Source organism: Astatotilapia calliptera, chromosome 23, assembly GCF_964374335.1.
Source record: "Astatotilapia calliptera chromosome 23, fAstCal68.1, whole genome shotgun sequence".
Lineage (NCBI taxonomy): Eukaryota > Metazoa > Chordata > Actinopteri > Cichliformes > Cichlidae > Astatotilapia > Astatotilapia calliptera.
Window position 1 is genome coordinate 28,216,216 of NC_137443.1, and position 23,111 is coordinate 28,239,326.

At 40.1% G+C, this 23,111-nt stretch overlaps 2 protein-coding genes across 8 annotated transcripts in view; both read left to right on the forward strand.

Annotated features, from left to right (window-relative positions):
- Nucleotides 1-7,220: 7,220 nt before the first annotated feature.
- LOC145424112 (striated muscle preferentially expressed protein kinase-like) lies at nucleotides 7,221-19,311 on the forward strand. Of its 6 annotated transcripts, none has more exons than XM_080296991.1 (5): nucleotides 7,221-7,581; nucleotides 11,843-11,885; nucleotides 12,633-12,800; nucleotides 13,668-13,766; nucleotides 18,588-19,311. In XM_080296991.1, exons 3-5 carry the CDS (start codon nucleotides 12,668-12,670, stop codon nucleotides 18,932-18,934), a joined length of 579 nt encoding a protein of 192 aa, XP_080153117.1. In that variant the 5' UTR covers nucleotides 7,221-7,581; nucleotides 11,843-11,885; nucleotides 12,633-12,667; the 3' UTR covers nucleotides 18,935-19,311. The 6 variants fall into 6 exon arrangements, with proteins under 6 accessions (XP_080153117.1, XP_080153122.1, XP_080153120.1 ...); XM_080296996.1 differs by having other exon boundaries at nucleotides 7,234-7,581; nucleotides 12,766-12,800; XM_080296994.1 differs by having other exon boundaries at nucleotides 7,234-7,581; nucleotides 12,771-12,800.
- A 3-nt stretch (nucleotides 19,312-19,314) lies between these two features.
- Nucleotides 19,315-23,111, forward strand: part of LOC113016942 (striated muscle preferentially expressed protein kinase-like) — a 32,230-nt gene continuing 28,433 nt past the window's right edge. Inside the window, exons 1-3 of one of the 2 annotated variants that reach the window (XM_026160158.2) lie at nucleotides 19,315-20,721; nucleotides 20,931-21,367; nucleotides 22,402-22,548. In XM_026160158.2, the coding sequence (XP_026015943.2) occupies nucleotides 19,766-20,721; nucleotides 20,931-21,367; nucleotides 22,402-22,548 (1,540 nt within the window). In that variant the 5' untranslated portion in view covers nucleotides 19,315-19,765. The remainder of the gene's footprint in view (nucleotides 20,722-20,930; nucleotides 21,368-22,401; nucleotides 22,549-23,111) is intronic. The other variant, XM_026160152.2, reaches the window with a different exon arrangement.

A 23,111-nucleotide genomic window follows, 5' to 3' on the forward strand; every position in this document is an offset into this window, starting at 1 on the left:
GGACTTGAAATAGACCACTGAAGTTGGCAGTCAACGTTAGGACTTCAGGGGGTACAGGGAGAGGGGTATGGGCTGAACATGACAAAGTTTGGAGGTTTAGCAGCTATCTTAAGGTGGTGCATCGTTGCAGGACTACTTCCCCATTTCATGCTAGAGAAGAAGCCATTTTGAGGCATCTTTATAAGAAAAAGACGATTCTGAGAAATGAAGGCCTTTTGGAAAAATTTGGGAAGTTCCTATGTTCTCAGCAAGGTTTTAATAGAAAAGAGCTTGTGCTGGAAGAAATTATTTTGGGCAGGAGTAGCCATCTGGTTGGGTTTTTAAAGGATTTTACAAGAGAAAAACACGAGCCATGTCCAGGAAGGAGCTACTCGATGCACGAAAAGCTTTGAGGAGCTTTAGGGAAGGTGTGAGTGGGCCGAGAAGCAAGAAACAAAGAGGTGAGTGGGAGATGGCATCAACACAAACGATGTACTACGACCAAAAAAATCTTATTTTTGTGGTGCTGAAGTAAGAGAATGATCATATTATTGCAGGGAGTTATAGTGTGCATACTCAACTAAGTGGAACAGCTGTAATGGAAATGAAAACAAGGCAATACACTTGAGGCCGCTATTGTTCCTGCTTAATTGGATTCAGTGTGTCTCTGTTGTGTCTTTGAAGGATAATGGTTTGTACTGCAGGCTTTACTTCAAGGTACACCAATCCTGTTTTGTGAAATTATTAATATTGCAGTTGCCTATAAACTGATTTTCTTTGAATTTTAACTGGTTTAGATTTGATGTCAAAAAAGCACAAATTAAAATTGGACTCACAGAATGATCACCAGCTAAATCTGAGCATTTCCTGTTGCTTTTAAAGGTTTCTGTGCATATACAGTCTTATACAGGATTAACATGAACATGGAAATACCTGAAATGTATGTTTTAAGTCAGCACTTTTATGGAAATCTTACCTATGTGCTTTTAGTTGTTGTTGATGTTAAGTTTGTGGGCAAACATTAAACCTAATGTCTCCTAACTCAATGCCTCGGTAGCCATATACAGCATGGCATTCGACCCGGACCTCTTGTATGGATTAAACTGCCATACTGGAGCAGAAATAATCTGTCGCTCCTTGATGATTTCACATTCTCTAAACATTTTGTTCAAGTGGATTAAGGATGTGGGACAATTAATTAGTTTCTCTGGTCTCACGAGGCAGCTGAGGCAATATGTGAGGGTAAAGCTTGCGCTGTTTAGCCTCTGGTCTGGCGAATGCTGTGTTCCAGCCTGCTGGTACACAGTCATTCACAGTAACCCTCAGGGATTTGGTCAGGATTAGGTGGTAGGATCAGGTTTCACTGTGACTGTCAACGCTGGCCACTGTCATTTGGGATTTCCAAAGTACCTCACAAACTGAACTGAATCATCATCCTGTAGCTCCTGAAGGTTTTTTGTTTGTTTATCTGGCAGCATATAAAGATCTCTTGTGAGAATTCTTCATAATTTTGTAGGCTTCACACATTACTTTCAACATTTACTGTGAGACTTTAAGTCTGGTCTGCTGGCAGTTTCATATATCAAATCTTAAAAAAAAAACAACAACCAGCAAATGTCAATAATCTTGGGCTCGGTGAATAAGACGCCCTTTGTAGAATTTTGAAATGCAATAAGTCTCTTCTTCGTATATCATCTGTCCATAGCAAGATTACCCCCCCCTCCCAAAAAAACAAACAAAACAGAACTCACATTTTTACTTTAGACTCATAAAAACCTCTAAATTAAACAATAAATACCTGCCTTGTAACACCGAGCCTGCAAACACGGGTGTTACTGAACCTCGACCAATATAGATGCAACATAAATAAAGCATAACAAATTCTACAGCTATTTCCGCTACGGCAGTACCACGCAACCTCTTTGGTGCTATGCTTGGCAACCTTTAAAAAATGATGTAGTTTGCATTTTGTAATAGTATCCAACATTGGAAACTCCAGGATAGAAAGGATGAGTATTAGCACTGTTTGTAACAAGTTTCAGTCAGCATATGGAATAGAAAAAGGACCTTGTTTTTTGTTTTGTTTTTTACACATATTTAATGATTGAACAATGGCGTACACTCAAAATTTCACGAGCTTTTTTCTTTTTGCTGATCTCAGAAGAGATCAGCAAGTGGTTCATTGTTTGAAAAGCTTGAGGAAAAAAAACACTATTTTTGTTGTCTATTGTCCATTGTTTTTTTTTTTCAATCTTACAACATTTTTCAAAGAAAAGTAGATGAACAGCTTATGGGATTAGGATAGCTAGACAAATTTTTAAAGTGGGCCTGTTATGCTTAACCTTATTGTATCAAGTCCTATGAAAATTGACGTTTCTGCAAGACCCCACGATCCAGTGGCTTGTAGAACCACTTTTAATGGCAATAAGTTGAAGTAATTGTGTACTGTATGACTTTATCAGTCTCTTGCATTTTAATTTGCAGGCATTCATTTATCCATCGCTGTTTTAAGGTCTCATCACAGCATTTCAATTAGGTTGAGGTCTGGACTTTGACTTGGCACCTTGATTTTTCTTTTTTTCTTTTTAGTAATTCTATTGCAGATTTGATGCTGTGCTTGGGATCATTGTCCTGCTTCATGACCCAATTTCAGCCAAAATTAAGCTGTAGGACAGATGTCCTCACATTTGACTCTAGAATACTTTGTTATACAGAGGAGTGCGTGGTCGGCTCAGTGACTGCAAGGTGCTCAAGTCCCGTGGCTGCAAAACAAGCCCAAATCATCACCCCTCCAGCATTATGCTTCATAGTTGGTATGAGGTGTTTGTGCTGATCTGCTGGGTTTGGTTTTGTGCATTATGACGATTATAACATCTCTACTTAGGTCTTGTCTGTCCAAAGGACATCGTTCCATAAGTCTGGTGGTTTGTTCAGATGCAACTTCAGATGCTCATACTGAACATGGATGAAGTTTTTAAAAATGAGGTCAGTTACCTTTGCTTTGTGAGGGCCAACCAATCAGGAGCAAGGCTTCTTAAAGGGAGGGGGAAGCCAAGATTCCAAGAAATAAGAAGTCTTTTTCGACTGTGAATTTGAAAAAGATTAAGCTGGAAAAGGCAGAGATTGGTTTATCAATACAATAAATAATCAACAGATCTTTTGCTGTTGGGTCAGCTGAATTTGCTTAACAAACCTGGTTAAAAATGAAGATGCGGTCTGCTGAGGAAAACAGAAATGGTGTGATCACAGTGTAGTCTAACAGCAGCAGAATCTGTTTTCAGTTGCAGGGAGATTATGCCAGCCTTGCTGCTGATAAAGCTGTATGCCTGGAAGGCATCCATCAAGTCTTCTCCACAGAATGCAGCCTCTGTCACAAAATCAATGGGTTTCCGTGAAGTCTGCTTTCTCTCTTGTTGCTTTAAGCTAATTAAACTGTACCATGCTCCAAATTGCACCTGTCCGAAGTCTTTTTAATGCTCATTCACGGTTTGCTATCTCTCCGTGCATGTTGACATTGCAAGAAAACAAATTTTGCACTGAGTTGATTCAGCTGAGACGTTTATATCTGATTTTCAGGAGAAAATATGAGCCCATTTGGTTTTCACAGATGAGTCTGAAACATATCAGAGGCCACTAATAAGGATTCTGTCTATGTATGCTGAAGGTCTGAGCAGTGCATCGAACAGTGATGTTGCCTGAAGCTTCAAAGAAACCAGATTCAAAGTAAGATAGATAGCATGCACCAATCATATCTAATTATCCGTTCTTAATGGCTGACAGTGTATGATATCCCAGCCAGAGATTGGTTGCAGCTGCCTCGTTGTGGCTTTTAGTGAGTATAAAAAAACCCACCTCATGAGTTTCTTCCTAGCAGCTCTGCCACCGTATCTAGATTTTCATTGGATGATGGTCATGGAAACTTGTGTTTTGATGGGCTTATTGATCTGGGGGGCGTTTGAACTGTTACTTGGGGGTGTATCCCATATCACGCATAAAGCATTGGTATCGATTGCTTCGCTTTCTCTGTTGGACTGAATGCCTCTGGCCACTGGTGATGGATGGAGGAGGAAGCGAGGCGAGCGAGGGTGAATAGAGGGAGGTTTGTTAAAATAACAATGGGAAACTGAAATCCGTTGCATCTGGGCTTGCATTTTAGTGAAAACCTAGTTTGGGATGTTTTGAGGAGAAGAATATATCTTTCACAGCTGGGTGACAGTCATCGGATAAATGCATCGAGAGGGAAAAAGCTAATAACTAGAATTAAAACCCATGTTCAGAGAGCGGCCCGACTGGAGTCAATCTCACATATTGTGCGTTTGCACGTCCACAAGCAGTAACATGCTTAACTTAACAATGCTAAAAAACATGTTATTTGGCAAAGCACGTCAGCAGGGATAGAAAAGGTGTGCTGATATGTGGATGCTTACTATGGGTGGTTAGAGGGAAAAAAAAGATCTGTGTCTGCCTGTTATTATTTTTAGATCCATGTGATAGAGGAGGGAGTACAGAAACTTCTGAAAGAACAATTAATTCAATCCAGAGAAAGAGGTTTAATGGAGGAGGTGGTTGGACGGTTGGTGCAATAGTCTTGTGACCTTTTCTTAAAAAAAAAAAAAAGACATCCTGGAGGGGAGTGTTTCATAATATTCTCTTTGTCTGATTTGCAGAAGCCTCTAAGTAGAAAAAGAATTTCATCAATAGTCATTTAGAGCGGTAATAACAAGAGAAATGTTGAAGAAAGAGTGCATCTTTCAGCTTTAATACATTTAACTGTTCCAAATTTTAAAAGACAATTTGTCACTAAGCAACAGAGTTGTGTGGTGGTTAGCATTGTCACCTCAAAGCAAAACAGGCCAGGGCCTTTCTGTGTGTTTGGTGATTGTAATTTGGCCATAGCAGTAGTAGAGGGCCTAGTTGGATAAGCGAATGGACTAGTACATAACACTTTTGGGTGACTACTTGCCTCATTCATCCAATCACACACACTCACAAAGATACTTTGACACGCAGACTGGAGTAGCTGGGGATTGAATCACTGATTTTACAATGAGTAAGATAAGATAAGATTATATGTTTTACAGCTTGCAACTCTAATGTCTCATCTCACCACTCTCAACAACTTAATTTCCAGGTGCACAAAGTTGGCTTTTTAACAGAAAAATCTATAATGGACTGACATGATGGCAGACAGATAAAGTTTGTGACCCTAACTCTAGTGGAAAATGCAGAGCACTTAGGAATGAAGCAACAGAAACAGATAGACTTTATTTAGGAGTTGATAAAGACCAGTGAACCTAAAAGGAAACCAACAATGTTTTAAATCTCTCTACGACGATATCTGCAAACAGTATGCAAAATATTTGCATCTCTGTCAAAAGGGAGCATCAGCGTAGGATCAAACTCAAACCATATTAAGAAAGATATGCAAATACACACAATAAACATGACTAGTGGCCTGCTAAGAAAAACATCCACGTTCCTTATGTTGCTTGAACAATTGAACAATACATGTGAGTGCGGTCATATGCAAAGTGAATATGTTGTTTTTCCCCAAACCCTCAGTAGATCAAAAAGCAACCATTTGAGATGGTAACTGTAATGGTGATTCAGAGACTCTGCACTTGTAGCAAAATGCTGAGATGTGTGGCAAACTAAATAAGTAGGTGGCTAAACTGAGGAGATGACGCGCATGTAAAGTAGACCCCCGTAATAAGGTAAAAAAGCAGCTTCCACAAGTTTTTTTTCTTGGAGTTAAAAAGTAAAGAAAGAATTAGTCTCAATGTAAAAATCTGTCTTCACTTTAATGTTCCTAATATTAAAGAAAACCTTGCTACTATCAATGGACTTACAAGTGAGTGTAAAAATCTCCTATTAAACCCTAAAAACTCTGTGGGTGAGCCATGGACAAGACTTGTGGATGACTGGTAGTTTTTGGTTTCCATTTGTAGGCTGTTTATAAAGGAATGGAATTTTGTTTCCATGGAGGGAATAATCACAGTAAAAAGTAAAAGAGGGAGTAACACTTGCTATGCAGTAATTTTTTGTTTGATTTTTAAATTCAGTTTTTAAAAAGCACATTGAACATGTAAAGTCATGGTACAATAATCCCACAATACTGAAAAAAGAATAAGAATGGGAATAAGAATAAGAACAAGAATGGGGACAAAAACAAAAATAGCAATAGAAATAAGAAAAAGAATAAGAATGGGAATTAGCATACGAATAAGAATGGGAATGAGAATAAGAATGGGAACAAAATAATAACAGGAAAAAAATCAGAACAAGAATAATAATAATAATAGGAATACAAATAAGAACAAGAATCAGAATGCGAGCTAGCATAAGAATAAGAATAGGAACAATAATAATAATAAGAGAACTAGAAAAGGAATAAGAACAAGAATGGGAACAAAATTTAAAAAATAGGAACAACAATAAGAATAAGAACAGGAATAAGAATAAATATATGTATCAGCAATTAACAATTTTATTTTGTTGCACATTTAATTAGAGTTTATATCTCTGGATTTTAGACAACAACCACATCACTATGGGAACTTGCAATCAACGCTCTGCAGTGTTTTTTTTTTTAATTTTTAAATTTTGGTTGTTTATTTGACTAAATTATTTATTCAATAATGGGGACACTTTTATGTTTCCCTCAAACTATGGCTGCTATTTGTTGGGTATTGACCTCTAATGCATTTAGGGTAGTGCATTTGCTCTTCTACTCCATATTATCCTCAGATGCTTGAGGTCTAGACGCTATCACTGGTTAAAGGTAACCGACATGAAATAGAGATAAATATTTGATGGCTTGTGGGTTTTTCTGAGAGGCTGCGACCTTCCTTGCAGAGGATGACAAAAAGGAGAATAAACTGGGAGAGGCTGTAAGGATGGTGGTAAAGATTTGGTTTTCCTCATGAATCTTTTCCCCATCTGTCCCTCATTCTTCCACCCCCACCCCCGGCTTTCTCTTTTTCCCCTCTCGTTCATCTCTAACTGACTCATTTGCATCAGCCTTGCTCTTTCTCATCTCCAAGTCCTCCGACTCAGAGAAAAGTCAACACGCTTTGCCAAAGCTTCTCATTTTTCCACCTCCTCCTCCTGTTATTCTCCACTCTCATCACTGCAATCAAGCCCAGCGCACCCCTTATGCTCAGACTTACAACCCCCACCTCCCCTTGTTCTGAGTGTGCTTTCTCTCTTTCTCTCTCTCTCGATTGAGGGGCAGAGAGTGGGGGGAGTTTAGACAAACCAGCTGAGAATTGCCCCCTCTAAAGGCAGCCTCTACGTCAGACAGGGATGCTGTTCACATCAGCGGATACACACTCAGACACAAAGACACCTGGCTCTGGCTTATTTGCATCCTCCAGCTCTCTCTCTCGGTGCCTTTCTCCCAGTCTTGTTGCCAGACTGGAGAGTAAACACGCCCACGCACAAAAAGGCAGCTGAATCCCGCTCTGAATCCTGATTTTTATGTTGTTGTTGATGCCACACCCTGGGCTTTTTCGGGTGGCCGGGATGTTTTTGTGAGCTCATGCCACAGGTAATCTTGAACACTTGAAGATGAAGAAAATCTGGTCCAAGAAGAGATTTCAGGTGAGTTTGCTTCTTTACGGAAGAATGTCCACAGTGGTGCTTTTATGAAGCGCTAGTCACGATGCTTTTCTTTTAGATTTGTAGGTTTTTAAACATATTAGGATGACATGCCACACCCTTTACCTGATAAGGATGCACATTTGTTGATTTGCCAAAGGCAAATGACTTTAAAATACACATCAGGAATTAGGATTAAGACGTTTTAAGTTAATACAATGAGATCAACTTCAATACTGTAGGGAAAATGCTACAGGAACTAAATTATTAAATGTAATGCTTGCTGTTTTTTGCATTTGTGTTTGATATCTGTTGAAAAATTAGGGATGAATCCCGACAATCGAACAGAGAAAGTCAGCCTGGGGAAAATGTAATTTACCTTCCTGAATACATTCAAAATGATTTCTGAAGACACTCATCCTGAAAATCTAAAAAGGCAACATCCATTTTCACACCCTCAAGTCCAAATGCACTCCCTCTGTTACAGTGTGCACATTGTTTGTCATGAAATATTAATGTTGCTCGAGTGATCGAGACAGATTTGTTATACAATAAGAAATTCGTATGACAGGTTTCACAAATTCGGGGCAGATGAAAAGTGTGTCAGTAGGCTACACTCCATGGAGACATGAGAATCAGGGCAGCTACTCACAATGGCTACAAAGTGAGCGACGCACAATACGAAGCTGATTTCTGACGGTCCCTTTGCCTCTTTTGAATCCTACATCCAACTCTTGAGACCTGTTCTTTCGCTTGCCACCAGCAGATTTGTCGGAATAATGCTGGAAGGATTTAGATTATACCCACAGAATATGTTTTTGAAGTCTTTGCCAAATCCAAATTTTCCAAAGGACACCGTTTGTGGCTGGGTTTTGCTGATATGAACGCCTTGGGGGCATAACAATGGAGATCATGACAACGATGGAAGCTTCTAGGGCAATCTGTCAAACAGCGGTTACCACCAGGCAACTGTTAATCAATTTGCCTGACACAAAAACATCAACCAATAGGAAGTGAGCGGGGAATGTGGCGGGCAGGGGTGGGGGGTGGGGGAAAAGTGTGAAATGAGTCACTTCACTTTGCACTTTTCCTATTTCTGCTTTCAAGCCGCTGCAGAGCCGTGAGTCATTCTGAGGAGTGCTCCTCTGTGATGATTGACAGACTGTCCAGGAAGCAGGTTCACCAGCTGCTTTAACAGCACCGACACTCAAGATTTGTCACATATTCTCATATTAAGTAGATCTCTTGATTTTACAGTTGTATCATTTATCAATTTGAAAAATATCACATTTCCTTGTGATAGTGACCTGTTGTGGCCTTTAAGAAGTTGTAAAGCATGTAGCAAGTCAGATGTAAAGCTTACCTAGCCATGAAGTGATGATGTATTGAAGAAAGGAAGAATAAAACAAATAAAATGAGCACAATAATCTACCAGGCCTAGTTTGCGTAGAAAATATTTCTTTTCAACCATATGCAGATTTTTCCTTTTTTTTGACTTTATTCTGTACCTCTATACAGAATTTCAACTTTGAGTTTCATTCCCTTTTTTAATGACTTTCAATCACCTCTCACCATCTTTATCAGCATATCTGGACAACTGAACTTCAAGAGAACAAGAGGCTAGCAAAACTGACTGACTTATGGCCCCATTCATTAAAAATGTCCTAAATTTATAGTTGAACGTAGTCTTTAAGAAAAGTTTTGTTTATTAAGGACCTAAAAATACTATTTGTTATTCACCATTTGCTTGACTAAAGATATCTCTATGTCTGCCAACTGTAGATCACAATTTTCTCTTAGTCAGGAATTGCCATGTTGTTTACAAGTTGTTTAGCAACAGCTTCTCCTCAAACATGAGTGCAAGACTGGAGAGGGTTGACTATCATTTCAGCTACATAGAAGGCCCTGTGAAATCACTGTATCTAGGCAGGATTCTCACTTACAGGCGTTGAGTCATATTCTAGTAGATTGGGAGTGGGCCATTGTTTTTCCCAGTGGGCCATAAGAAACTGAGACTTTTGTGGAGGGCCGTGCCAATAAACTGAACTCAATTCTGCTCAATAACAATTTTATCTCCTTATAAGCTTTTGGTGCAGCCCTCCACAACAGTCCCAGTTTCTTATGTTTGCCCCCGGAAAGATTAATTGCCCACCCCTACTGCAGGTGACGTTCATGTCCTTTGAGACAATACACATCCCACACATCACTTACTTAATCTAGACTTTGCACAGAAATGATTTCATTAGTGAAGAAACAACTTCACTGCTCAAGAAATGTACCTATAATTTATAATGACAGTTTCTTACAGCGCAGATATCCCACTGTATCCCCCTGTGTTGTTTTTCTTCATATTTACAGGCAATGTCATAATGAAGTAAGGGCAAAGAGATCATGTTAAGGAATGCCACAATATCAGATTTTCACCCCACAATTATCATGTCCAAAACATACAGGCACTACATTTACTCTTCTTGGGTGCGAGAGGCTTCAAGTGTTTTTCTCCAGCATAATGGTAGCCACAAAGTGTAGCAACGAGCTAGCTAGTTAGCTACTACCCTAGCTATTGCAGTAGTCAGCTAGCTAGCATGATGTCATTTTCTTTTTTGCTTCCTTCAAAGCAATTAAGGTGCCATACATCTATAATTCAGTGATATCACTACTTCATTTTTCAAACATCAAGGTTATCATGAGTGCTGGTATATTGTAATATCGTGAGCTAGAATATTTTCCACAGCAGATATTTTGGCTCGCCACTGTGGGAAAAGAGTAATGAATAACCTTAGTTCCTGGAACCTGAAGTCCATTAATTTTCAATTAGTCCATATCAGTCGGGAAGCATGAAAAACACCCGGAAGTAGTGATGTTCGATTCGTGAACGAATCGTTCAATACTCGAGAATCACTTTACTGACTCGTGAATCATGATTCACAAGCCCAACTGACTCACTGACTCATCCCTGTTGCTGTTAGCAAACTAATTCCATTAGTAGAAATACATCTAGCTTATAATTAAAATTGTGGGGGGGAAACAACAGCCAGTTTCGTAACAAAAGCATTTCTGCCCTGAACTGGAAGAAAAAACCCTGAGTAGAAGCTCACATCAAGAATCAAAGAGCTGAATCAAAGAGCGAGCGATCGAATCACTCACTCACTCACTCACTCACTCACTCACCCCCTCCCTCCTGTGCTGAATCAAAGAGCGAGCGAACGAATCACTCACTCACTCACTCACCACCTCCCTCCTGGCTCACAGCTTCTTCTTCTTCTTGGTTGGCAACCAATGTTAAGGCGCATTACCGCCCCCTGGCTCACAGCGCAGTGGACATTTAGATGAGAAAATATATATTTGACACACTTAAGGAAAATACTAATAAAGTACAAATAAACAAAATAAATGTTTATTAAGCAATTTTGATAGGAAATTGCTTAATTTTAGAAATGTTTTTGCTCTTTTTTTCTCTATAAAATAGTCTTTTGTTTTTTTTTAATCATTCATCTTAGCAGTGGGATTTACATGAAAAGGGAAACAAATTAAGTTTGAGTGAAAATGTAAAATTTTTGCACTCTCTGGTCAACTGACTCAGTGAATCAAATGACTCAAAAAACCACTTTCACTTTGGTGAGTGACTCATTAACACTCGATTCAGTAAAAAGAATCAAATTTACCATCACTACCCGGAAGCCGAGGGGAGGCTCAGAAGGATGTGTGTAAATAAAAAGCAGATGTAATTACAGCTATTAGTTACACTTGTGCTTTTCCTCAGACGACGAGGCAAAAGGTCTGCTGTGAAAAACGCCTATTTATAGTACATGCCCCATTTTTGAATGTCTGTGATGAAATTACAATTGGAAAGCGCTAAATACAACTGGAAACATCCACCATGACTAAACTCACTTAATTTGACCACAAAGCTTTCAAAGCTTTTTTGTGTCCAGATGATTCTCCAACAAGGACCTGAGAGGAAGATCAATATGCTAAACAAATTAAGTATCCGTAGGGCTTTTTGACTTTTTAGCGAAGTGCAATAGCAGTGAAGTATGAAAGCAAATTGGCTTGACAGTACCGGAGATGCATGATAGACACAGGTGAAAACTGTGATCCGATGCCTGAAGTGCATGGTTTTATTAAGGATGAGCTGTTTCATTAAGGACCAAAGTATTTTTCCGTAAATGGGAATCTATGCATTTTGTTTTTCTGTGTTAAATAGAGTGTTTGGCTGCCTTCACTGTTGAATAATGCATTTTACTCTTGTATCTTATTTCAGAGAACTGGGCATTCCACACGGACATTTGGCAGATTTACCCATGGTGTGTTGTCAGTATGAGCTTTACACCAGTTCTATTCTACCGTAGTCTCTTCCGTTATTATATTTAATTCATTTATTTATTGTTTTGGTTTTAAAAAATGTAAATTTGAGCCATTTCTCTCTTTTTTTGCCTGATCCCATTTCTTTTGTCACCATTTTAGCTTTCAATGGCATGCGCTTCAGTTGGAACAACTCTACATAAAAGCTGTTTTTTTACGTATGTTTTAAAAACACCTGTATTGCTTCTGTGTATGTTCTACTGCTCGACTCCAGCAAGAAAGTGGGGCTCATTCTTGTACATCCACCCCCACAAAGCAATATCGCTGCAGCATAAAAATCCTGTGTAAATTTGACGGCTTGAGGTATAATATTTGGCAATATTTGTGTAATGTAAGCTGTTCCAGTCACATTACTATTCAGGCTATACACTTCAAAATATATTTCGTTGTAATTACATCACTGAGTTGATTTAACTCGCCTGGCATGCGAGCTATTTAACTTCATTTGATACAGCTGGGTGGATCTACATACCCACACCTGTAAAAAAAACACACACATACACACACTAGCAGTGCAATAGGTTAATTGTGCTTCTTCATGTTACACTGGCTTTCTTATTGTTAGGCAGAGCTTCTGGAATTATCTAATAAGGATGTGACTTGATGTGAGGCGCAATGAGGTGCAACCTATTTTGTGGTTGTCGTCCTCCTCCTTCGCAGGCTCTCTAACCAGTAAACATATCTGTCAGCCACCCAGCAGTTTGGCTGGTGATTTTAGACTCTAATGGGTACGAAGAGGATTGGTCGTGTGGGTGAGAGAGATGCTGGTTTCCATAGTAACGGTGCTCTCCCGTCTGCCCTCTCTTGCTGCCACTATGGAAGCGAAGTTTTCCGCTCCTGCCGAAAGCAAAGCTATGGTAAACCCGCCTGTCATCCTCTCTCCTTTGTTTTTATTTATTTGATTTGTTTCTGTCGCTGACCTCATCTGATGTAATGTGATCTCAGCAACGGAGATGTGGTTTCAGGCTCCTTACTTTGACCCTGAGTGTCTGTGTGTGTGTGTGTCTGTTTGCCTCTGTGCTGCATCTTTTGTCCTCAACATCTAGGCCGAGCTTTGTCAATCAGCGATCTGCGATCCTCTGTTTGCATCGTGTTTATCGTCGTCGCACCCTGTTGTTTTTGTGTCCTTTCCGTTTTTGAATGTTCCCCATAAAACTGAGAACCAAGTCAGATGCTTATCCCACGTCTTCTTTTTGTAAATTATGCACTCAGAGTTCAGCTTTCACTTGTATTATATACAAACCATATTTATTTACTGATTGTAGTTGTCCTCTTTTGTGAAAACAGTCATGCATGCATGAGTTCAAGTCAAATAACGAGGTTTGAGTAAGATTTAAGATTTTGCTCTTCTTCCTTACATATAGATTCCTCTTGAGCTTCAAGCTGACTCAAAACTGAGTCAAGAGCATATTTACATACCCCTCCCCTGCATGCATTTTTATAAGCCACAGCTGGCTTCATGTCACGCTCCAGTTTCAACCCATTTATTTCACTCTGGGGGGGGGGGGGGGGGGGGGAGGAAGGGGAGGGGGGGCTCTTCGCAGCTCTTTTCAGTGACCCATCAAAACGTCTGCTGCTAAGCAAATGTGAAAAGTCATTTTCTACCTGCGCTCTCTTGTTGTTTCCAGCCTCCTCTTCCCGCCCTCCACCTCAGCTCCTCTTTGCTGGATTTCCACCTTCTCCTCCCGTCTCATCTCATAGTGTTTTCCTTCTCTTTGTTTCAGACTCTGAGACCACAGAGGATGAGACCACAGAACCTCAGATGGAAACCAAAGAAGGGCCCGGGAGGCACCATGATAAGGCTGGCCGGAAAGGACCTTCAGGTATTTTATTTAAACTCCTTTTTTTTCCTTTTTTTTTAAGCTTATGTAAGTTTGTGGTTTCGAGGCTTCGTTTTTCTTTTTTGAGGTCATATTTTCTAGCTGCAAGCTTGCACTACTTAAAGAAAATATTCTGCAGCTCTTTGTCCAAAATGATATTTAGCCAGATTTACAGCTCCACCACCAACATCTCTGCCAAAAACACACTTGTATAAAGTTATGATAGATAGATTTAATGGAGGCTGTTATCATGCCGGCCCAAAACGTGCGCTGGATGAAATCCGATATGGCAGAAGGCATTAATCCCTCATGGTGTGATGCAACAGTGTGACACACTGCCCTAGTTTCAAGCAGGGAACCTGTCTCAGGTCTGGAGCTCTCTGTGTGGCTCCACAGGGGAACGTGCTGTCCGACAAAAATGGGACTATTTCTGCTGGATAAATGAGGCTGAAACAAATGCATGCTATGCCAATTAAAATGTAAATGTACATCGTTAAGTTTAAATAGAGGTACGTTAATGAACAGAGATCAGGTGGAACGGTCCAGTGGGTTGGTGAATGTTATGTTATACTCACCTAAAAATGAGGTGCTGCATGAGATTTCTTTCTTTCACAGTTTGCCGTGCTGGTGTAGAGCTTCAACAGCTCAAATAATCAGTGAATTTACTGGCTGGTTGATCATCTTCCAGCTTCTCCAGTGGGAGGATTTGCTTTGCTTTTCTCTCTAAATTGAGGATTTTTGCAGTTTGGACTACTGGTTGGACAGAAAAAGACACGGGAAGCCATTTCTTGGATAACACAGATTTGGGAAATCGTAAATTATTGATAGTCTAAGACCTACTATTGTTTTTTTTTTTTTTTAAATGAAGGTATCATTCATGGATGGATGGATGGATGGATGGTATCATATCTATCATATCTATTATAATGCCACCCAGAAGTTAGTGGTTTGTGAGCTCTCCCTTCTAGTATTATGGCCATTACTGTTTTGGTCTTTTGGAGGAGAAATGAACACATTTGGACAAGAACCAAAAGCTGCACAAGTGCATCACACAGATACAGATACATGGTATTTAGATTTCAGATAGTACACAAACACACTAAGACTACTGCACAGACTTCTTAGAGGAGCTGTTAGTGGACGTAACTTTACAGCAAGTCAAAGCACAACTTTAAACTTTGATAAAATTTAAATGGTGGAGTTATCCAAAGATGTGTGGCCGTCATAGAAGGGGAAATTAGTCGTAAAAAATGAAGCTGGGCATTTTAACATGGGCGATTGACCTGCAGGGGGAGCCAGCCTCAAGTGGCTTTTTGAGTAGCTGTGCACTGCGCAAAAGATTTGAGGCAACCTACACTGATGGTACTTTCCTGTGCTCATAATTCCATCGACTTTAACGAAACCCCCTATAATGACAGAGCGTCCACCGTGCTTTACACATGGCTGCAGACACCTACGCATTCAACAATTTGGACCAAAAAATTTCAAATTTCGATTTGTCACTCCTGTTGCCAATGTACACTCTGGTTCTTCCCTTGAGCTAGGTATCATTTTGTGCTTTAATAATTCATGGGTCAAGTATGCCCACAAACAAAAAGCATTAATCTGAAAATGGTCAGGTACAAGGACTGGACTGAAAATGAGTGAAAAAGCAGACTAAAACTTTGAAAGACCTTCAGAAAGCCTGGAGAACTATTGCTCGAAAGGAAGCAAAATATAAAGAAATGAGTTGTGGCTCAAGACTCAGCACAGTAATCCATATTGGCTTCATTCTTCAGCCACAGAAGTGTCTTTTCATCATCTTTAATTCAAACTCTCAGGATCTCAATAATTCGATTTTAATATAATTTTGACTTTAACAGAGGTCTCCGTTCCCAAGCTCTGTATCTCACAGTCGTGGGTTTGGGATTCTTTTTGGATTTCAGAAGAATGTTATTTAGTCCAAGAGCTTCTCAGTTTTGTTATTCATACTTTCTATGCTTGTCTCCTGTGTAAAGTCAACCTTTTCTCCATGTTTGTTTACATTTTGTCTTCGTGTCAGATTTGAATGTTTGACTCTTGGTGTGTCAGCGTTCACTAGTTCCTGTTTTATTTTGATAGTTTCTTATTTTGTGTGCTTTGTATTGAGTTTTACTTTCCCGCTCTCATTATTCTGGATTTGTTGGTATTTCCTTGTGTATTTTTCTTTATCCGAGTCTCGTCTTATCCATGTCCTTTCTTAATGCTGTGTGCTCCCTTATTCTGTGTTTTCCCTTTGACTCAAGCCCGTCCTTGTTTTTGTTTTTTTTAAGAAAAGGCTTCAGCAATAAAGCTGCTCTTTAATTTTGAGTCCTGTCTCCCAAGTCCTACATTCTAGGTCAAATGTTAAACTCCTCAAAGCCCCCAGCATTTGATTTCCTCCTTTCTGTAATAACAGCCCAAATTAAAGCTACTGTAAAGAAAATCCTTCTTCCATCCAAGATTTTACGGTTTGGAAATCGCGCTTATTCAACTAAAGCAATGAACTAAGTTATATATTTCATCCCTGCTCAAGATTTTTTTTTTTGTTGCTAAAATAAAATTGCATATTGACTAATGGGTACTGTGTGAGGCAGTTTACTTGATCTAAAGCAAATCCGATTAAGCCTAAAGAGCATTAAATTTGATACAGGAGAAAAAAGAAATGCAAATCCTCTGGATCTTAATGCAAATGTCTAAAATTTAAAGGGGGGGGAAGCATTTTGTCTAGCGGCAAGGTTACGCTTGAACCTGTTAGTGTTGCATTGATGAGAACAATTCCTGAAAGAGTCTTTACTAATTTGCTAAAGTGGTGCTGGTGCATTGGAGTCGTAGAACCTTTACGTCCTCGCCATCCACTCCTAACCAAGCAACATGATGTCTGAATATAGACCTGAAATATTGACACCCTTCTCCTCTACCACAAAGAAATGTTACAGTATATTCTTTCCTCGCTCATACTCGGTGTTTGCACTTTCTAAGCTTTTGTGTTGGTGGGCTGACTACGCCCTCATCACGTCCCTCCAGAGACAAGCCACAGAAAAATAGAAAGAGAATATCAAATGAGGGAGGGATGAGGTGATACATCATTTGTTTTCTTCATGGAACAGAGTGGTTGCCTCTGCTGAATACTAAATAATGACTACAATACCTTGTAATACACAAACAAGATACATTTTCTCCTCAGGCAATGTATTCCAGAAAATATTTCCGGCCCTAAAGCCAGACACGGATGAGATACGTTTCAAAGCACGGTGTGTTCAAATAAAAATGAAAGCTGCTGCCCGGCCTCGGAGAGAAGTGAAAACAGAATTTTGAAGCTGTATATATCAAGACCTAAAAGTGTGGCTGCTCTGAGAAGATTTCTCATTTTGTTCCGTCTGTTTTTTTGTTTTATGAGAAACTGATATTGCACAGCTACTGATGGTGACGCTGAGTCAGTATCATTCAATCAGTCAAGTGCTAAGATGTTTTTTTTTATCCCCGACCGTATCGTTGCTTCAAGGTTTCCTTCGTTAACAGAAGATGCTGACCGCTCTTTTTTTATGCTGCTAAAGCATTCTTGTCTCCATTGCTCATCGCTGGGCGAAGGATCACTTTAAGTGGTACACGTTTCAAACGTGGCCCCTTCACTTTCCGTTTCATTTCCTGTTTTCAAGCAATCAATAGGCTGTTTATCCATCATGCTTAACAACGCTGTCTTCATTAGACGTCATTTCCCCCCCACCACGGGTTTTTTGCTGGCTTCTTACTGCATTAACTTCCAGTTAAGACATTAAAAAATATTTTAGATATAGGAATGCTTTATTAGAGAGTAAAGCAAAATCAGAGTCTTGGTGATACATAATTTCTTATTAGATTTATGCTAAAATATTTTTAAGAGGAGCGCGGTATTAGGAAATTACCATGCTTCCATTAAAATGGTTTAATTCACACAGCCCATCCATCAACTGTCTCTTCAATCTGATGAAGTTTGACTTGCAGAAACTTCTGTAACTTCTATAACACCAAAACCAAAAAAAATAAGTATATACCTGTGTATATACCATACAATAAAAACAGTCATGCAATATGCAATATGATATGACATGATATGATTATCCAATGATGGATGGTATGATATAAAATGCCAAAAAAGTGGTACAATGTGAAATGATACAATACAACACGAAATAAAGAGATCCAGACAATACAATTTTAGTACAATATGACATGTTATGTTATGATATGATACAATAGACACAATATAAAAAGATACGTGTCATACAATAGACACAGTACAATATAATATAATACAATGTGATATCCAGCCTATTCATTTATGTCCACTGTAATGAACATTTGTTTTTGCTCTCTATTATCATCACATCACATTTATATCAAGTCTTGATGTGCTCAACAGAGGAAATCGTGGCCTTTCCAATGATATCTCATGTGTTTGGCCTCTTTTCGCTCTGAAGAGGAAGAAATATCAAATACTTTCTTCATCCCATATTTGGGAAATGCCTTTAGCGTACTAACTATACTTATTTACTGCAAACAAATGGCTGCTTATTTAGCCATGCCTGTATATAATATTCTGCTATGCAAGAAAGCTATATTGTTATTGTTAAAAACAAGTAACCACACTCTCACCAATGAATTAGAAGGCTCACAGCTCAAGATCATTTTCAACACAGACACAGTTTAGTCTCTTTATTGATCGCCCACAACAACCAATATATTGTTGTTGTTGTTTTTAAAATGCTAAAAGTCAGATATAAAATTATACAATTTTAATTTTTAAATTCAAACAGTCTCTCTCCCTTTCTCTCTTTCTCTATACAGGTGAGGGAGGAAGGGTGATGGACTACAATCCCGATGCTTCAGATCGCAGGGCCACCCTCCCCGGCACCTATGACCCTGTAGTGGAGCGAGAGCTCCGCACTCTGGGTTCCCGACCTCCAGGGCCCCATTTGGATCCCACAAACCCAGCAAGGCAAGGCCTCGGTGGGGGTCCTTCTGAGGGGGCCCCCCCTGTCCGTCACCTGGGTGTGGAACCACTCATCCGAGCGTCTCATGCTAACCTTGCCCGGCCCATTCAGGGGTCAGAGGAAAGTGTTTCCGTAGGCAGCGACTACTATGGGAGCATGTTCAGCCTGTACAGAGGGAGAACATTTTCTATGCCATTATAGCACATGGCTTTTTAATTCCCAGGATTTCCCCCAAAAAGCAAAAAGACTGCCCAGAAACCCAAATTGCAATGAAAACTGACTCATATGGCAAGACATTATATCCTCCATAGACCCAACTCGCAAAAACTTTATTCCATTTGCTATACAATTTGTTATTCATTTTTTACTCTTCTTTATATATTCCCATTTTTCCATATAGTGTACTTTTTTATTTTGATGTCACACTTTCCTTCGACTCTGCGTGCCATCAGTGTGGATTGATTTGAATCTAACAATGATTACAAGCCAACAAAATAACAATGTTAATATTAATATTTCATATAGCCATTAGAAAGGATGCACTTGTACAATCTTCTAATATAATATATTATTCAGCACTTCTGAAAACTGTGATTTTTACCCACTGCATGTTTTCTACAGCCGCCCCTCACTTTTGGATTAACACCATATGTTTATAGGTTTGCAGTGGCATGCATGGGTTGCTTTGATCCGAGCTGATATTAGCATGAGTGTTCTCACTGAGTAATTATCATGTGATTCACAGGTTATTTTTAGGCATGGTGTTATTGTGTTAGAAGTTTAAGCAGGGGTGCTTTTTTTGATTTTCGTAGGAGTTTATGTTCTTATTTTGTAATATTGTTGGTGCAACATGCCAACAACAGCAGTTATTGCAGTTTTAGGGTTAAGGTCTTAAGAAGTCTCAATCTCAAAATTTCATTACATTTGTTTCTCTGCCATTTGATTTCACACTGTCTGATGTGTTGCTCATTACCTGATACAACACAGAAAGCACATGCGAAAACACAAAGAACTCAAACATGATGAGACAAAATGACACAAACGGACATTTATCTGCATCTTATTACTCCTCCAAAGCCTTCGCCACTGCACCAGAGCTCTAACTTCACCCCTCCATTATTTCCCCTCAATCCTTACCCCTCTAGGCTTCAAACTGCTGATGAATCACAGGGCCTGTCCTCCTATGTCCCCCTGTCTTCCCCCCAGCCACCTCTTACCACGCACAAAAACAGCATCAGCACACAAAAACAACACTCGGGCAAAGTCAAACCTTCAGGTCCTCAAACTTCTAATACGGGCCAGTCATCTGGCACCAACAGTGCAGTTATGACGCCCAAACTGGCTCGTGCAGGACCCAAGATCTTTGACAAGGTCCTTGCCTTTGAGGAGCGAAGGGTGGATCTGCCACGAGGGGCAGCTTCCTTTGAATCAGATGAGAGTGGAAAGAAGACAGGAGGCCCGAGCAAAGATGAGAGTCGAATACTGCAGGGTGCAGCCCAGAAGAGAGCGGTATTCAAGCAGAGGGCCTCTTCATTAGAGGACAAGACAAACTACTCCCAGAGGATCCAGAATTACCAGAGCAAGTTCACAGAAGAGCTCCAGCGGATCAAGAAGCTTGTGGGGAAACCAAGCTTGAAGAAGGCATATTCAACTGAGCAGCTGTCACAGAAAGACAGGCTGCACATGGGGAAACTAGAACCCATTCCTGCCCAAGTAGTTAAAAAGTTAGAGGCGAGGGAGCGAGCCCTAGAGGAAGGAAAAGTTGGGGAGAGGGAGGGGGGCAGCATATGGAAGAATTCTCAGCAGGCCCAAGGCAAAGACCCGGGGAATCAGAGCAGCAGCTCCGAAAAGGAAAAGATGACACAGTCAGATTTGCACGGGAAACCAGTAGATAGCGCAAGGAAAATCTCTGTTACCACGGCAACGCCACCAGTTCACCAGTTACCAGGACAACCGTTGCCAATAGCTACAAAGACGAGCCTAATCAGGTTTGAAGAAGATTATCTTTACTTGTGAAATTTTCTCTTAAAAAAAGATTCCAATATGATCATATTTGTATATTTTTCTTTGAGGGATTTGAAATTTCTTTTAAAAAACAACAACAAAGCACTTAATGGAAATTAAGAGTTTTAGACATGTAATATTTTTTCCCTCACTTGTTGTATTACATAACAGCTTTCTCATCTTTTGCATGCAGGGAAACCCTACAAAGCTCTCTGGCAGCTGACAAAGACACACTTGTTAACACATCCCACAAATCTTCATCCTCCTCCAGAGTTGATTCAAAGAGAGACACCAACATGGACAACAAGGCGGACCACCGATCACCAGGCCCAACAGGGAAGAGAGCATCCCCAGTAACTGTAAGGGAACCAGGACCCCAGTTCCCACCCAAGCCTCCTCGGCTCACCCCATCACCCAATCCTTCCATCAGCCCGCTCCTAAAACGAAGGAAGGCGGAGGTGGGGCGGACATCTCCGGCCATGAAAGTGAACATCCCCACCATCCTGGTGGAGGATGAACCCATGGAGACAGAAAGTGTTCCACATGGGAGCAACGAGGGAAGGAAGAGGGAGGGCAGAGTACACAAGAGCAAAAAAGGCCGTTCTGCTCAACGGAAGTCTGCAGACGAAGGTAGGTGATGCTTTACGAGTGTTCTAGATAAACGTGTTTGTAAAAAATCCAAGCAGCATCCATCGCAGATGAGAGTCTGGAACTGGATGAACACTTTAATCATTTTGGGAGCCATTAGGTTCCTGCCTGTGGCTTGAGTGACCCAACTGTTGTCCAGTTCGTTTCTTTACACAAATAACAAAACAAATACAACCACCTTTTGTTGTCCCTTTAGAAGTCTTTGAGGCTTTATCCATGGATTTCTGCTCAACTACCAAGTCTACCAAGTTGCCAGGCTTACAGTACTATTTTCATAAATGTTCCCATTTGGCAGGTCAAATAAAATAAAATATCTAGACAAAGTGGTAGAAGGGAACATAATGACAACCATAACCCTAACAAAAGAGCACTAGGAAGCTGGTGGATCTTAAAAGATTAAATAACTCCCTTAGCCCTAAGCTAAAAAGTTTTGCTATCATATCTGATTAAAGGTTTTTGTTCTGTTTCACCTTTGACCACCACTGAGTGAGATTATTAAAAAACAAACAAACAATTTAAACTGTAAAAAGATCAGGACCTACACACACAACACTACCCCTATGAAAAATGATAAGTTTAACTACCAGGGGTCAGAGAACTAGACTTTTTAGGGTTGTGACTTCACTCTTAAAGAACGTAAAGTAATATTGGGTGTTTGTTTGCTTCCCATTTTAACAACTTTTGCTTTTTTGTGCCTCATTTGTGGCTTTAAGATCTGAAACACAAAAAGAACTTATTGGAGATTTATTACCTTTGCTAGGCTGTAAGTCCCCGAATAAGAAAAACATGCACATAGAAATATATATATTATATTATGTTGTCCACCATGGAAAATTAATCAGAGCCAGAATTGCTGCCGGGCCCAGACTCACTAATGAAACTCTTTTCATCATGGGGATCCGTAAAAGGAAACTAGCCCAATGCCTTAATTTGGAGTCTGACCCATTTTTCTAAAGCAGGTAATAGAGCACCGGCAGCTGCACAGAAAACACTCTGACCGTCCCTCTAATTCACAGGCGGTTCTTCCGATGACTCTTACCTGTCTGCTGATGATGAGCCAGCTGAGGCCCCGAGGTTTGAGAAGCCTCTTGAGGACACCACCGCACCCAGCGCCTCTGAGGTCACACTGCAATGCATCATCACTGGCAGCCCAACCCCTACTGGTACAGCTGAAGACAAGTCACCATTTTAACATCCCCATTTTCTATAATTTTCTTTTTTGAATTCAGTTAGGAGACTGTTTTCTGTTAAGTGCCGTATAAAGCGATTTCTTGCACACATAGTCTTATGAAATCTGGTCAATTTTAAGTGAAACTCTCATAAACCAAATCAATGAGCCTTATCCTTTCACATGTTTGCAATCTGACTTCTTCCATATCAGTTTTTCAGTGTTTGTGTTTTCTCTCTCTCTGCCTTCTCAGTGACATGGAGGAAGAATAATGTGGAGATCCGGTGTGACGCGTTCCATGTGGTTAAAGCTGAGGGCGAGAAGCATAGTCTGGTGATAAAGGAGATGAGGCTGAGCAATGCGGGGTCATATTGCGCCACGGCTGTCAACGTGGCGGGCAGAGCGTCATGCAGTGCGACACTCTACATTCAGTCAGGTGAGGCTGGGCCAGAGCCTGCTTTCAAGCCCTGTGCGATACTTGAAATATTGGTATCAATTCGATTACCAAGTAAATATACAGCCTGTATTGCCAATACCAATACAGATACCGATAATTTT